Genomic DNA, 16,580 nt, shown 5'->3' on the forward strand with positions numbered 1-16,580 from the left:
GGCTGCCTCCACGCCTCCCTCGGCCAAGGGGTCTCCCAGCGGATGAGCAGTGAGCTCCCGCATCCTGCTGGCAGCTCCAGAGGCAGGGAGGTGGCTGCCACCAGAGGGGACTGATGGGGGAGGAGGGGGCTGGGCAGCGCCAGGAGTGGGGTGGTTGGAAAGGAGACACAGATGCTGGCCCTTCAGATGCCTGTCCGCCCAAATGAGGGCTCTGTTTAACTTTGGAGAGGTCATTCTCCGTGGGTGGCCAGTCCATTTGTGGGGCCTCTTTCTGAGCCTGAGGTCTGGCTCACCAGGTGAGCCCGCTTCTCTAGAGTCTTCATGGCCTGGCTGGCAGTATCTTGGGGCCACACTGCCTCTCAGTTCCTTAGCCTCCCTCTCCCTCTTGCTGCAGGCCTTCTGTAACCTGTCATTGCCCAGCTCCCTTCCCAAGGGGCTTCTCTCCCTCCTGTCCATTGCTGGTTTCGGTCATGTCTCTTCCACCCCATCCATGGGGAAGCCAGAAACTCACCATCGACCCCAGGGTCCACCAGGTCCTCTCTCTCCCCTTGTGATGCCTTGGCCCTCCAGACCAGTGCTGAAGGCTTTCCTGCCAGCTGCTGTCCCTTTTCCAGCTTTTGTGAGTAAAGGATTTGCTCTTTTCCATTCTGCTCCCAAAGGTGTACCCTGAGGGGAGGTGTTTTCAGCCAGTCTGGTGTCTGTACCAAGAACCCATCCTATTTACAGTGGTTGTGGGTTTTTGAGGGGCTAAATCACAAGACCTTAGAATCAATGTATACCACCAACTTGCCTAATAGGTGGGGAAACAACCTCGAGGAGTGAGGTGTCTCGGCCAAGATCACACAGCACATTGGAGTGGAGACAGGGTGTTTCTTCTGTCTGCAGTCACAGTGTAATAAACATTATTGAACACGACTCTAGGCAGGTCAACCAGCATCATAAAGAGCTGAGATATGGGGCCTTCCCAGGAGACTCACAATCCAGAGTCTGGATGGCAGGATGGGACATGATGTGAGATAACTGAGCAACAGCACTGACTCCGCGACCTCCACACGCAGAGGAGGGCGGGTCGGGGAGGGCAGGTCTGGGGTGGCCAGCAAGCAGGAGATCCCTAATGCTCAGGGCTGGATTTCCTGGCGTGCCACGAATGCTGTGTGACTTTGGGTGGGTACCCGGTTCTGGGCCAGTTCTCAGGTACTGGGGGGGGGGGGTGACATCTCTGACCCTACTCCAGGTGGTCAAGTCCTAAGTGGCCACTTTTCAGCCACACAGTTCAGGGGTGATATGGAGGATGTTAAGTCCTGTACTTCCTAAGATGCTGGGTCAGTTCTACAGAGATTATAGGGGCACTCGTTGTCCTCTTAACCCAGAGACAGTAGGACTTTGGGGAAACTGGCAAAGTGTGGTAAAAAGACCTATCACTCAGCAGAAATAAGGCAGGAGCTGCTGGAGTTGAACTTGGGAGGCAGAGACCTTTGAGAGACCCTGATCTGGTTAGGCCTCCGGGCTCCTGAATTTACCCCCTCCCCCCCACTCCTGCAGCCTCATCCCCAACCCAGGAAACCTGGGAGCTGAGTGGATGGGTGTCCCCCGAGACCCAGAGACCCGAGGTGATGCAATTGTGTGCAAATGTTTGCGCCTCAGCTCAGCTAGCTGCTGCCTCACTGCTGAGGAGTTAGAGAAATTGGAGGGAAGACAGAACTGGAGATGAAAGAAGGAAGGGAAGGGAAGTAGTGAAGCCTGGAGGCCAAATGCAGGGGGCTGGGCCCAGGGGGAGCGTGGTCAGGCGGGTGTGGCTGGAGGGAGAGGCTAAGCTGGTGACAGATGGGTGGACACAAAGAGGACTGCTGCTGGAGGACAGATGGAGGGGGGAGGGCGGAGGAGAGGCTGGGGAGCAGTGGTCGGAGGCGGTAATGAGATTGGAGATGGGCTCTGAGCTGAGAGGTGAGTGGGGAGGAAGAAGAAAGGAGAGGGCCTTAGGAGACAAAGGCAATGAGGCCTGGGGGGCCAGAGGCGAGAGAGGGCTCAGGGTGTTTCTGAAAGGGGGTTTCCAGCCGGCTGGCAGCAGAGAAAGTGACAGATTGTGTCGTTAGCCAGGGTGGAGACCCGCTGTCACCTAGAGGCACAGAGAGGTGGAGACAGACAGACCCACGAATCCTGTGGAGGCAGACAAGGAGAGAGCCTTGAGGACTGGAGATCCCAGGTGTGCACTGCTTCCCAGGCGCACGGCTGCTCCTGCCCAGGCCCCTCAGCTGCCTTGCTTCTGCCATCCAGGGCCCAGCCACTCTCACCAGATAACACCCGGGAAGGGTCAGGCAGCGTGGCACAGCGAGGGTTAACGCTGTCTGTTCTCCCTGCCAGCCGCTTGCCTGGTTGGGTCCCCAGGGCTCCCCACATATGTCACCCCCTCTCCTGCCAAACCCACTGCTTCCCAGCTCCTCCAGGCCCTCCCCCAACCCCCTTAAGGACCGGGCCTAGCCACATCTTCCCCGCACCCCTCATGTCTTCCCCAGCGCTCCCTCGAAGGCTGTATGGAGATGAAGACAGGTGAGGAAGGGTCTGAAAGTGTATGCTGCAAAATCAAGATGGCAATAAAGCATAGAGCCATCCACACTCCCACCCCAGACCTGGCTCCTGCCTTCCTACAGCAGACAAGCCCCCCCCCCCAACTTCTGGTTCTCCCTCCCTCCAGCCTGGGGCTGCTGGCAACCTGACTGACCCCAATACTGTTCCCAGCCTCCCTCAGTCATAAAACCCCATAAACGTGCATGTGGAGCCCCATGAATATACAGACCCCATATTTATTTGTGCACAGAGCCCCGTGTGCGTGTGGAGCCCCGTATACTTACACGGCCCATAAACGTGTGCCGAGCTCCTGCCACCTTTACACCGGGGCCACACAACAGGGCACCTAGCATAGTCCATGCCTACGTGACAGAAGCCCTCGGAAGGAGGCAGTGTTAGCTGCACTTCACAAATGACAAAATGGACTCCATCAAGGTTCAGTAACCTCTCCAAAGTCACCAGGACTCGGCTTTGCCTGCTGGTCCGGGTCACTGGACCTGCGGTCCTCTCTGCTGCTCCGAGCCACGGCTCTGCCTACCACATGGCTCATGTCCTTTAGCTACTCCCTTTAGGAGCAAAACCACAGCCCTGAATGAAGATGGCTGGGGGCCGGAGTCTAGGGTCCCTGGAGGACAGATGTGGAGGTAGGAGCGGCCCCCAGGGCATTCCTCATGGTAAACCTGGGCTTGCCCTGGGGACAGCTTGGCAGGGTGTCTGCGCAGGGCTGACGGGTCTGAGGGACTGGGCAGAATCTTTCCACCCACACCCCATGCCCATGACTCCCTTCTACTTAGAACGCCTCTGGGTTCCCCGCAGTTGACATCAGTTCCCCCTTTCGGGTGGGAAACAGCCTGTTCATTGCGTCTTCCCACTTGTCCCATCTCCAGGATTTTAATTTTCTTTTTTCACCACTGTCCACTCTGCCAACGCTGTTGTACGTCTATGCTGTGTCCTGGAGACCCCTCGGAACCCCTTCCCATTGTCAGCTGTCCATGACATTGGAAGACGGGTGTCTCCCTATCCATTTCCTCAGGTCTCTCCCGACAGCGCTCTTCCCTATCTCTCTCACTTCTGAGTCTGTCCACAAAGCCTTGGCAGCCCAGCAAGTCTGCTCTTGTTCTCGCTCCGTCTCCCCTCCGTCTCCATCTCCTGTGCCCGTCTTCCCATTTCTCCATCTTTCCCAGGTCTGTTCCCACTGTCTGGAGCTGCTTTCCCTTTCTGGGTCTCAGCATCACCCCATGTCCCCCTTGCTTCCTCTGCCTCCTCTCCACCTCCCACTCCTTTTCCTCATCCCACTTTCCTCACTCCACTCTCCTTGGAGGCTCTTGGTCTCCCAATCTTAGATGGTGGAGGGCAGGAGGGTGGGAGAGGTAGAATTGTTGTTGCTGGGGGCTCATTAGGTGGAGATTGGTTTTTAATCAGCACCATGGCAATGATGATGCAAGAACGGAGATGCCACCTGATCCCCTGCCCCCCTCACCCCCCTCCTCAAGCCTCCTTTCCCCTCCAGCTCAGCCCATCTGCTGGCGCCTGGGCACCTGTCTGGACCTGCCCAGGTGGGAGTTGGCACCGCCCAGACCCGGGGTGAGGAGGGTGGAGAGCTTGGGAGGAACTGTAGGATTCCCCTAGGGAATGCCTCACCCTGGAGAAAGCCCAGAAAAGGTTGATCAGCAGCACAGAACTGGCAGATGCCTCCAATTGCTAGAAGGTGGGTGTGCCCCCTAAGTAAGGTCACTCCACCACTGTGACAGCCAAAGAAGCAGCTACTGGTGACCCCATTTTACAGAAAGGGATGGTTGAGGCTCGAGGTTGTCACTCTTCCAAGGTCACACAGCCAGCAGTGTCTCTACTGCCACCCTGGGTCTCGGTCTCGGGGTCCTACAGATGTGGTTCCTTCTGTTTCGAGGAAGACATTCCTGAGAGGAAGAACCTCAGCCTGAGACCTGGCCACCACCTCTGCATTTCCATGGCCCCTGCCATCCTGCATCGTGTGCACATTCAGACTCGCCTGCACACTTTGTCTAGGCAGAGCTGCTAGGAATGCACTCAGTGCCAGTTTGCCTATAATTTTGTGCCGACTTTTCTTGCTGCTCATTTGATGATCCCCCTTACACACACTCTGGGCTGCCTTACCCAAGGCATCTCCACCCCGGTTCATTCTCTCCACTTCTCCATGCCCCTACCTCCTTTCTCCTAAGAGCCCTCAATACAAGTGCTGTGGTTGAGCTGGCCAACCTAGAGAAACTCCTGTGAGCTCCTGTGTCAGGAGTTCAGGCTACTTCTGCACTGGCAGTGGTGTGGATGGGAGAGTGGGGGGCCAGGATCTGAGGGTGTGAGGTGACTGAGTCCTGGGACCATGGCAGGGACCTGAGCAGTGGCCCAGGCAGCCTGGCAAGGGGGCCAGCTTTAGGAAGGATGAGAGCTTAGTGCTGTCCACTTGTTCTTTTCGGGATGTCTCTTGTAGTTATCAAGGGACCCTCTTCCCAAGGAAAGGAGACCTGGGAAGGTCTGTCAAAGTCACACTGGGACTCAGAATGGGCACTTTAGCCCCGCTTGCTGGGGGCTCTGGTGTGGGAGGCAGGGGGTTCATCTGTGATCTGCCCTGGCTCTCGCCCCAACCCCACCCCTTCCCCAGCTCTCCATTTCTGGCTTATGAAATATGCATGGGGAACAGATGTCCTGCTCCCCCCACTCCCCGCCCCCCAGGGCCAGCCCCCGCCCCGTATTCCCGGGAGGGTTCCCAGATCCCTCTGCCAATGGCTGCCTGGCCTGGCTGTTTAATATTGATGAGGGGGTGCTGGGCCAGCCAATGGGGAGCTGGGGGTGTGTGTGGCTCCCCATATATATACTAGGGCTGGGCCAGATCAGGTGTGATGTGTCTGAGTGTGCTGGTGCGAGAGCGTGTGGTCCTAGTACCTGGTGAAGCCCACCCCTTCCACCAGGGCATCATATCCTCACCATGGATACAGCCCTGGAGCTTATCTGCCCAGGACCCTACGCAGCCACACCACGCTGTTCTCGGGAGCTCTAGAGGGCTGGTCACTAACTTTGCAGACGGATGAGCTGTGTACAGCCAGAGGAGACTGGGCTGCTGGCTGCTCCTGTCCCGCCAGCTTGGACCCCTCAAGGGTCCTCCTAGGTAAAGGGGGACGGTGGGTTGGGAGGGGTGGGCGTGTCCCTCCCACCCTCTGGTTCAACCCTTTTTCCCCAACCTGCATCACTTCTCTCGCTGGTGCTGTCTCTGAGTCCCTGAACTGCCGCCTCCCCTGCGTCCCTTCCACTCTGTGTGCCTGTGTATTCTCTCTGAGGGTGGGGAGGGCAGAAGTAGGGCAGGAAGTTCTGTCCTGGATGCTTGGAATTGCTGCCCCCTTGAGCCTTGGAGCCTGGAACTTTGAGCCAGAAGTGGATTTGGGGTGAGGACTTGGTGGGTAAACAGAAGCTGCCGCAGAAGGGGAGCTGGGAGGATAGTGGGCCTGGGTAGAGAGCAGGTGGGGTTCAGATGGAGAGCAAGGGGATTGGGGGGAGGAAGGACATGCAAAGGGGCCAGGGGCGAAGGAACAGAAGCCCAGGACCCGAGGGAACTGGCTGCAGTCGTGTGTGGGAACCCCCTTGTGACTTCTGAGAATTAAGGGTGGGGAGGTGACAACAAATACGCTTACAGAGCCCTGACTTTGGGGTCTCCTATATGACTATACCACCTCTATTCCTTTGGAGCCCAGGGTATGAATTGTCTTCTAAATTTCAGGACTAGCCACCTGTGCTTGTGTTTGGTTGAGTGCATACATGCTGATGCCTTGCTCTCCCCACCCAGCTTAGGAACTCTAGACTACTTGAATTGAGCCTATCTCTTGCAGAGGGGTGGGCAGGACCAGGGCTCGAAAGGAAGGGGAGCCCCAGCCCGTGACCAGGAAGGAGCCTCAGCATTGCTGTTTCGGGCCAAGGCACACTTAGCAATCCCTGGAGTAAAGCCTGCTTCCCAGACTTCCCCAGGCCATGTTCCTGCTACTCACCCTGATTTCCTCTCGTAGCTGGGACAAGCACACTTAAGCCCAGCCCTGTAAAGGTGGCCCTAAGAAACTGCCCATAACCTGCTCTGTATTAGTTGTGTGTGGAAAACTATATTGCCTTTCCCCAGTCTTCCCTGCAGTCTCCAGGAGGGTGGGAGAAAGGGGAGGGGAAGGACCAAGGATGTTGAGGTCAGAGCTAGAGGAAAGGGGCAGGTCCTGGGCTGGCATAGTGGCCCTAGGGCACGCCTTCCCAACTCTACTCGGGGACAGGAAGGATGGAGAAACTGGTGTTTGTGCTGGTGGAGAGCATGCTGGGGGCTGGGAGGGGCTGAGCCAGGACTGCTGTGCTGAGCTCCATATGTCCCAGTCCAGTCCACAATGGGCAATCTGTGTGTTTATCCACCCTCACCCCTACCATGCACACAAGCAGGGATGTGGCCAGGGACCCAGGAGGGAGGGGCCAGGGCGAGGTTGGAGTTCTCCCTCGCAACTGGGGAAGGTCTAGTGTCATAGCCAATCTCTCTTGGCACTATGGCTCAAGTTTTGCTCATTTCCTCCCCCTTCTTTTTAATTATTTAAAAAAATGTTTTGTGGTAAAATAAAATTTACCATTTTAAGTGCTTGGTATTGTTATGTACGCCTTCATTGTTGTGAAAGAGATCTCCAGAACTTTTTCATATTGCAAATTGGCAATGACACCTACTGTTTTCCTCTCCCCCAGTCTCTGCTTCTGTCTTTATGATAGTCACTCCTCACGTATGGCATCCGAGTAGAATCATTTGGTACCATCTTTTTGTGACTGGATTATTTGACTTAGTATTATGTCCTTAAGTAAATTCATGCTGTATACAGTAGCCAGTTTCAGGATGTCTTTCTTTTTAAAGGCTGAGTAATATTCCATTGTAGGTCTGTGTCATATTTTTCTTATCCATTCATCTGTCCATAGGCATTTGTGTTATCTCCCTAACTTGGCTATTATGAATTGTGCTGCAATGAACATGGACATGCAGATAGCTCCTTGAGATCCTGCTTTCAATTCTTTGGAATAAATACCCAGAAATGAAATGGTGGGATCATATAATGATTCTGTTTTTAATTTTTTGAGGAATTGCTATACTGTTTTCCATAGTGGTTGCACCAATTCACACCTGCAGTGTGCAAGTGTTCCTTTTCTCTATATCCTTACCAGTACCTGCTTTCTGTTTTGTTTTTCTTTTAATGTAGTTATTCTCATGGTATGGTACTAGCTTCTGTCTTTTGGTTTACATTTCCTCTGGTGATCAGTGAAGCTGAACATCTTTTCATGTTTATTGGTTTTTTGTATATCATCTTTGAAAAAATGTTTATTCAAGTCCATTGCTCTTTTTTTTTTGTTGTTACTTAATTTTTTGTTGTGGAGTTGTATTCTTTAAATAATAAATATCCTGTATATTAGCCTCCTAGCATATATATGATTTGCAAATATTTCCCACCCTCCCTTCATCTGTCATCCTACTAGGTTGATTATGTTCTTTGATGCACAAGAGTGTTTAAGTTCGGTATCTTTCATCTATTTTTGTATTTGTTGCCCGAGTTTTTGGTGCCATATCTAAGAAATCAAGGGAAGTCTGAAGTAATCATGCCCCCTCCACCCCCACTGTTGTGGGTCTTTCACTTAGGCCTCCAAGCCTCTGTGTACCTGTGTGTAACTGGCAGTCCTGCTCATTGGCTCCATTCCTTTCCTGCAGCTCATTTCCTGGGGTCTCTTCCCACTTGTCATTTTCCTCCTTCTCCTTTATACTCTCCACCTCCCTGTCTCCCCACACACCTCTCCACCTCCCCACCTTCTGCCCTCTGCTCCACACTTACAGTACCTTGGCCCTCCCAGCCTATCTCAAACCTTCCTCTGCCCTCCCCAATTCCAGGATGTCCCCTTCTTCCTTCCTGTCAATGTCCCCTTCTCTCTTCCAGGCTCCCAAAGGAACCCTGACCATGGAACCCTGAAGTGGCTCTGACTCCCTGCACTCCGTGGCAGACCCCACCACCCCAGTCCCTTCCTGCCCCTCCCACAACCAGCTTTCTGGCTCCCAGAGGGAGGGGTGGGGAGGGGGTCCTGACCTTACAGGGCAAGGGGCTTCCATCATGATGCTCAACTCGGACACCATGGAGCTGGACCTGCCCCCCACCCACTCTGAGACGGAATCAGGCTTCAGTGACTGTGGGGGTGGGGCGGGCCCTGATGGGGCTGGGCCCGGGAGTGCTGGCGGAGGCCCAGCACGTGTCCTGGAGCCAGGAGAGCCTGGCCGAAGAGACCTGGCCCACCTGAGCCGGGAGGAGCGGAGGCGCAGGCGCAGGGCCACGGCCAAGTACCGCACGGCACACGCCACGCGTGAGCGCATCCGCGTGGAGGCCTTTAACCTGGCCTTCGCAGAGTTGCGCAAGCTGCTGCCCACGTTGCCCCCGGACAAGAAACTCTCCAAGATCGAGATCCTGCGCCTGGCCATTTGCTACATCTCCTACCTGAACCACGTGCTGGACGTCTAAGCGCCCTACCTCCAGGCCCCTCTGCCTCACCAGGGTCTCTTCCACCACCCCCCTCACCTGCAGGCATCTCTCTGTGAAGCCCAAACCTGCCGCCCAGCCACAGAGTGCCCAGCCCAGTGCTCCAACCCCAGCCCTGAGGGCAGTTCTCATCAGCACTCCTACTGGGTGGCAGGGCCCAGAAACATTTGCTGGGGGGTGCAATGGACAGCCCTTGCTGAATTTATTAAGCTGGCCACCCCTGGTGTACCCCCAGTGCTGTTATGGGCGGCTGCCTTTCCCCCCTTGTGTCCAAACTCTGAGACCCCATGCCCAACCTCTGTCATCTTCTTTTTAGCTGTTCCAACTTCTCCTAACAGGGTGGAGAGTGGGTGTCATAACAGGAGGGGTCGCTGAGCGTGGGGTGGGCTTCTTCCTGGAGATGTCAGACTAGCCTGCTGGGGGGGGCCCTACTAGTGACCAGCAGGGGCACGGTGACCCTGCTTCTGGGGGGGTGAGAGGGTGGGGCTCAGTAGCTGGGAATCATGAGAACCTCCCTGTTGTCCTCTTTGTTCCTTGGAGAACATGCAGGCTTTGGAATTTACTGGAGCTCTCTGGCCCCTTCCTGCACCCTCCTACCTTTACCTTCCTAGTTTCCTTCCTCCTTGTGTGCAGCTAGAGAAAGGTACACCTAGGTCACAGGGTAGGGGTGATTCCCCCAAACCCAGTCCAGGAAATCAGCAGAAAATCCAGGCAGTGGGGGTCCAATTCTCACATCTGCGTCTCCACCCCAGGACATGGGCTAACCCCACGTAGTTCCTCCTTCAGAGGCAGGAGATACCCTGTTACTGCCCTCTGGAGATGCTCTGCCCTCCTGGCCCCCGGGCTGACATTTTCCCCCTTCCTTAAGCTGCCTTCAGCAAGGCAGTTCAAAGCCCTCTGTGCCACCCCACCCCCACGTTCCTGGCCCCACCTATGCATGTGGCTGGTGCTCAGGGGTTGGGTGAGGGACCCAGGACCTGTGTGGAAGAACTGGGTCCACTGCACGTCCCACGTCCCTCCCCCTCACACCAAACTCCTAGTTCTACAAGGATATTATTTATTTACGTATTTATTTATTTATTCACTATTTATTTACTTATTTATTTATAAATATGACTATTTATTGCCAAGTTGTGCACTTTGGGGTTGAGTGGAGGCTCCTGGCAGCTTCAGCCAGGCCTCTCTTGCTTCCTCCCTGGCTATTCCTTTCCCTTTCTTGCTTCTTCTGCAACTCCAGGTATGTGTGGGGTCCCCTCTGCTCCTCACACCCACATCCCCTCCTCAGATCTCTCTGGTCTGACACCCTAGTCTTGGGGATGGTGCCTCCTGCCCCCCAGCACCAGGGTGCCCAGATGTCTCTCCTCAGTTCCCTCCACCCTCAGACAATCCCACCCCAGTCCCGTGTGTCTTCTCTCTCCAGCTCTCCCCATAACCTTCAAGAGCAGGCCCCCGGGGTCTGTACCCCATGTCCTTTATGTGACCTCTCCTGTTGCATTTCTTGATAAAAAGAGAAATTAAAGTGACCTCTTTCCAGCATGAGGCCTGACTGTGGTTCACTCTAGTGGACTGGGAAGCCCGCTGCTGTCGGAGGGCTGCCTCCAGAGTCCTGGCCTTGGGAAGTACACATGTGGGGGCCTGGGGTTCAGGAGGCAGGGAAATGAAGACCAAGAGAAGGCGGTTCCCGAGGAAAGCAGTGACATGCTGGGCCCAGATCGTTCCATCTGAAGCCCATGTGCCCAGTCTGTCTTGTACTCAAAGAGCCCCTGGTGTTGTGCATCTGCCCCTGCTCTCAGTGGGCCTGAGAAAGCTGAATGTGCCAGTGGAACCCAGGTTAAGCACACGTCCACAGCCCACACAGCTGGGGAAAGCTGCGGCATGCACCATTGCCTTCACTGTTACTGTCCCCAAGCTGGGTCAGAATTCCTTGCAAATTCAATTCTTGGCCTATTTTTGTTCTCCAACCTTAGAGTACTAGGGAGAACACAGTGGGGGGGGCTCGGAGCTACCTGAAGAGTAGGTAAAACAATAAAAAAGAACACCACAGGGAACCCGAGGGGGCCCAGACAATTTATGAAGAAGGAAACTGCAGAAGTCTTGCCCAGGGTCACGTGACTGGTTGGTAGCAGATCTGAATGAAGGTCAAACCCAGGTTTGAACCAGCAGCTAGTACCCTCTGCCTCCCTGGAGGGAGCTGGCCTAACAGGTGGCAGTCTTATAGAGCCCATTTGTTTTTTTGTTTTTTGTTTTTAAGATTTATTTATTCATACAGAACTGGGGTACAGGCCAGAGACGCGGAGGGTGAGAGGATTCACCAGGGACAGAGTGGGGTGCAGAACAGACAGATCAACGAAGTACACTGCTGAGGGCAGCGGGCGGGTCAGGAGAAGTCTGCCACGCCATGTGGTCACCTCCGGGGCAGATGGGGATCGAACTCATGTGGAAGTGGCTTAAGCTTCTTAGTGCAGTGCCTTAACCCGCTGTGCCACCAGGAAGGGCCAGAGCCCATTTGTTTTTAACAGGAACATTGATAAACTCGAGGATTCAGTTATATGGCTGCAAAGGCACAAGGTCTGGAGAAAGCAGGACTCTTGAAAAGCTGAGGATGTCTTTCCAGATGTGGGTCTGAGGCACTTGATGCCCATCTTCAAACACTGACAAAAGAAGTCAAGACCCAGGCAACACCAGGAACAGCAGGTAGATGTTATACAACAGGTTTTAACTCCAAGGAAAGCTTGGCAACACTTGGGGCTGTCTGTGGACAGAGGCACCTTCCTCAAGAGGAGGCCAGGAGGGAGGACATGGGGAGCTCGTTCCCACCCAGATGGGATACTGGCCAGGTAAACTCAAGAGCCCTTCTGAACTTAAGGTAGTCAGAGGAGACAGAAGGTCACTGTGGGGGGAGGGCGGCTGAGCCATCAGCAGTCTCTCACATGTGTTTCCTCAGGATTGGGGGTCACTCCCACAGAGGGTCTGACTTCCTGTCTCCTTAGGAGTTAGAATGAGTGTCTTCTGTCCAAAGCCTGGTAAGAAGGAGCACTGACCTGAGGCTGTGACCACCTGAGGACCTGGTGGAAGGGAGCGGGAATCATAGTGACTCCAGCACCTTTGCTTTAAAGGCAGGTTGACAACTGCCCACAGAGACGCTGGGGAAAGAGGACTGGGGGTGGGCCCTGCACTTCCTTTCCTGGCTTTGTCTCCTGTGCAGCACCATGGTCCTCTGAGCTCCCTGTCACTTTGCCCTGCAGAAAGCAGAAGGGGTTACTGGGCCCTCCCCTCAGGGGTCTCTGGGGGCCAGGGAGCTTCGAGAGGGCAGCTGTTCTGCTGCTAGCTCCGAATTTCTTCAGATAATCAATTGGCCTCGCTGCTGCCTCCGCTCCACAGGACAGGAGAAGGAAGTGGTGGGAGGGAGAGGGGACCAGCACAGGGAGAGGAGGCTGTCAGGGAGATGGACATCCCTGTGGGGCCGAGGGGAGGGTGAAAGTTGGGGCCAGCAGGCAGAGGAGGGAGGCAGTGTTAGAATGGGGAGACCAACTAAGGCCTCACTTCACACCCTCCAAATCAGCATGGTGGTCGGGGGAGGGGTGGCTAGGGTTCTGGGATGAGTGAGATTCTGGACCTCACCCCCCTCCCCCCTTCCATCTCTAGTCCCTTCCTCTAGGCCCCTTCCAGCTGTTGGGGCCTTCGTCCACCCCATCGTGGGCTCTGACCACAGGTCCTGTCTGTAATAACTGCTCCACTCTGCCCTGTTTCTCAGCACCCCCAGCCTGTGACAGCAGGGTGCCAGGCGTGGGGGGAGGGGTTGGAAGGCAGCTTCAGTCACTTGTGTTCTACACATGTGTGCACGGGCACACACACACTCACACACTCACACACAGTGGAGGCTGCCAGGCATCTGGCCCTTTGTACCCATACAATGGAGGCCCAGCCTGCTCCTCTCGGGTCTGAGCACCGGGGTTCCTCTCCTGCATCCCACCCACCTCTTTCCTTCTCCATCCCAAGTGGGTGCCTGTTTCTCAGCCTTCTCTACCTGGAAGGGCCTTTACACTGGCCCCCCCCCGCCCATTCTCTCAGAATCTTTCAGAATCTTTCTGCTTCTTGTTTCATGTCCTTTCCTGAACAACTGAAATCTCACTGGGTGAGGATGGAGGGCAGGAGAGAGAAGTTAAAGACTCAATCACAGCCCTCAAATATCTCTTCACAAAGTGAAGGGGGGGAGGGAGGAGGGGGCGATGGTGTGACAGATTGTGCTAGAGAGAGGAGAGAAAGCCTCCCTTGGCAGGCGGCCAGAAGCCCTGCGTCCCAGCCCAAGTCACCTTCACTCATGAGCAAACCACGTGCCCTCCCTGGGCCTCATCTGTGGAACAGGAGGACCTGCCTCACAGGGTGTCATGATTAGAGGGTGTGCTGGGGGGGCCTCGGCAGTGAGGGCTCACTCAGTGGCACCTCAGGGCCAGTAAACAGCAGGGCCCACCTGGGCTTCTGGGCACTGTGGAAGGTGCCAGGCCAGGACATTCGAGGGGCCTGACATCCAGACCTGAGTGCCCGCTACCTTGATTGTCCCTGAACCAGGGAGGATGTTGGAACCTCCCAAAGGCCTGGAATCTAGCCCCTCAGGTGGGTACCTGAGCTTCAGTCAGGAGCCCCGACCATCTGATAGAGTTGGGAAGGACAGGGACTGTGGGGACATCTTAGCTTGACCTTCTCCGGAAAGTTGGGCCGAGTCAAATGATGAAGTCTGCTGTCCTGAAGTTGGAGACGCTGCCACTGCCAAGAAGAGACTGAAGAGACAGAACCCGAGGGAGACTGGCTTCGCCTCCTGCCGTTCCCTCCTCTCCCTCCCCTGGTCTGCACCTGCATCGCTGGTTGGATGCTGCCCCCTGCTGGCCAAGAACAAACACAGCCTCGTCCTTCCTTCTGCAGCTCTGAGACAGCAGAGCCCAGGCTGGGGTCACCAGAAGAGCATCTGCTTTCCAGAATGCTGAACTTTGCAGAGGTTTCTGTAAGTTCAGTGGGGGTTGACTGCTGACCAGGGACAAGTGGAGATTGGAATTCATGGAGCTTTCATCTACAGTATGTTAGTGGTCTATGATTTTTACATCCCTTTTTCCTCATCTGTGTTCCTGTTCCTCTCATTGGTTTTGTGTGTGATATATGTATCCGTGTTTGGAGTGTCACTGTGCCATTGTTTGTGTGCTGTGTGCATGCACGTGACTGTGTCACTGTGGAGTGTGTGCCTGTATGTGGGCCTGTGTGGTATGTGTCTGTGTTTGTGTGCACACACGTTTATGTCTATGTGTGAGTGTGTCTTGTGTTTTGTGTGAACATATGTGATCCATTTGAGTCTGTTTGCCTGTCCTTGTGGTTTTGTATGAGTCTGCCTCAGTGTTCTCGCTTTGTATCCTATTTTTAATGTGGGAATCTGAGTGACAGCTGAAGGTCAGAGGCCAGAAGCTATTTCTTTCCTCTCCCCTCTCTCTGCTCCTCCTGCTAGACTTCACCCCTGCTTTCTGGCCCCACCAGCCTCATGGCACTTATGACAGTGTTTTGCTGACTTCTGCTCCACTTTGGACATTCTGAAGTCAGAGTCTTGCTCTGCTCCAACCTGGGATCAGCGGGTGTCCTAAGTGGGACCCCTCCAGCTTGGTTTCCAATAAATTAAGGGAGCAGGATGGCCTTAAGAGCAGAGCCTCTCCACCACCACCTCCCTGCAGACATTTACACCCACTCTTCTCCTGCAGCCAGCTCCTCCATGCCCCAACCCCATTTTATTCGCTGTGCTACATGTGAATCAAATAGCTCATGTGTGTCAGGAGCTGTTCTAGATTCTATAATACAGACCCAGTCCTCACCATCTACTGGGGACAGAGTGTGGGGAGACAGACATGGAAACAGTGCAATTCCCTGACAGGGATTGCAGATGAAAGGATAGAAGCAGGACTAGAGGAAGGATGAACTCAAGGCGTGTTGGTGAGAGGAGGCAGACAAAACCCAATTGACCCTTGAAGACCAAAAGGGGTTTCTGCTCCTGCAAATGTGCTTGCAGAGAACTCTATGGGGCCCCCTAATGTCCCCTTTGATGGGGCCAGAGCACATGCCTCCCAGCTACAGGAATGCTGACTCAGCTGAGTGTCTCCAGGAATTGGCTTTGCAGAAAGAAAACTATTTGCTGCTCTGTGCTCCACCTCAGGGCAGCCTGCTGCAGCGGGTGAGTGTGGGGTCACAGACTGTCCAGGGAGAAGCCTACAGGGCTGTCCCAGCATGCGATCCCCTGGGGATTACCAGAGGCATCTGCTGCAATGACACACATTTCAGCATCTCTCTGCTTGATCCAGCTTCTCTCAGTTCTTGCAGGTGTCCCCAGGACTCCTGAGAGAACGCTCCTGCCCACAGTCTCAGAGTATTATCCCAGGTATCAATAGAAGGTGCTATGAGAATTTGTAAGGAGAGTGTATGAGAAGCACGCTGGCAAGGGGCTGGAGTGTTGGAGATTGCTGGAGAAGGGCCTGGAGAAGCCTCAGATGTCATGGTAGGGAGCGTGTAGTTTGCATACTGACAGGAAACTAGTAGATAAACACTGTCCAATTTACATTTTGGAAATATTGCAATTATTTCCAAAATGTTACATTTTGGAAATATTGCAGGACTGTCCTGCAGTCAGCTAAGAAAAGATAAAAGCCTGTATTTGGGCAGTGGCAGTAGCTTGGAGAGGAGAAACAGATTTAGAAAAACTATAAATGATAGGTTCCATAGTAATCAATAAATGTGGTAGGCTGACAAGAGCTAACTTATTGAAATAACTTCTGTAACTAATGACAGATGAGTGGATAAATAAGATGTGGTATACACACACACATACACAATGGAAATACTACTCAGCAACAAAGAAATATGAAATATTGTCATTTGCAACAACATGGATAGAACCGGAAAGGATGATGCTAAGTGCAATAAATCAGAAAAGAAAGATATATAATAGATGGCTTCACTCGTAGGTGGAATATAAAGAAACAAATCAAAAGAATAGATAAAACTAATCCAAAACAAATCCTGGAAATGACTGCACAAATGAGGCTGCCAGCTGTGGGGAATAAAGGTTGGAGAACAGAAAGGAAAGAGACCCAGTGGACATGGTAGAGTATCCTGGGTGCTTTGGAAACATACATCTAAAGAGGTGTGACCCTACTTCCCTAAATCATATACAGTATTGCAAACTGAAGTGACCTAAAGAAAGAAGTCTACAGAAAAAACAAAAAAAACCTTGAAAATTAAGAAAGAAATGTGGTAGGCTAGAGGAGAAAGTCTAGGTGTCTGGTGTGTGGCAGTCACACCATCTTCCAAAATTGGTCACTAGGAGGAGAAACTCAGTGGGTGAGTGGTGACAGGGATGGCAGAAGAGGGGTGCCGATCAAGGACAAGTTGAACAAGAGTAAGAGTTGCCAAGGAAACTTTCCATGGAACCATCCAGAA

At 53.9% G+C, this 16,580-nt stretch overlaps 1 protein-coding gene across 1 annotated transcript; it reads left to right on the top strand.

The window, feature by feature from the left end:
• The first annotated feature begins 8,693 nt into the window (after positions 1-8,693).
• On the top strand, positions 8,694-9,095 carry NHLH1 (nescient helix loop helix 1). The gene has a single exon (XM_004688384.1). The coding sequence runs from the start codon at positions 8,694-8,696 to the stop codon at positions 9,093-9,095; it is 402 nt and encodes a 133-aa protein (XP_004688441.1).
• The last annotated feature ends 7,485 nt before the right edge of the window (positions 9,096-16,580 follow it).

The sequence above is a fragment of the Condylura cristata genome, unplaced genomic scaffold (assembly GCF_000260355.1).
Source record: "Condylura cristata isolate star-nosed mole 26May11 unplaced genomic scaffold, ConCri1.0 scaffold00024, whole genome shotgun sequence".
NCBI lineage: Eukaryota > Metazoa > Chordata > Mammalia > Eulipotyphla > Talpidae > Condylura > Condylura cristata.

Bases quoted from the DNA above. Each gene is read 5' to 3' on its own strand.
- NHLH1 (XM_004688384.1), top strand. From the start codon at position 8,694: ATGATGCTCAACTCGGACACCATGGAGCTGGACCTGCCCCCCACCCAC.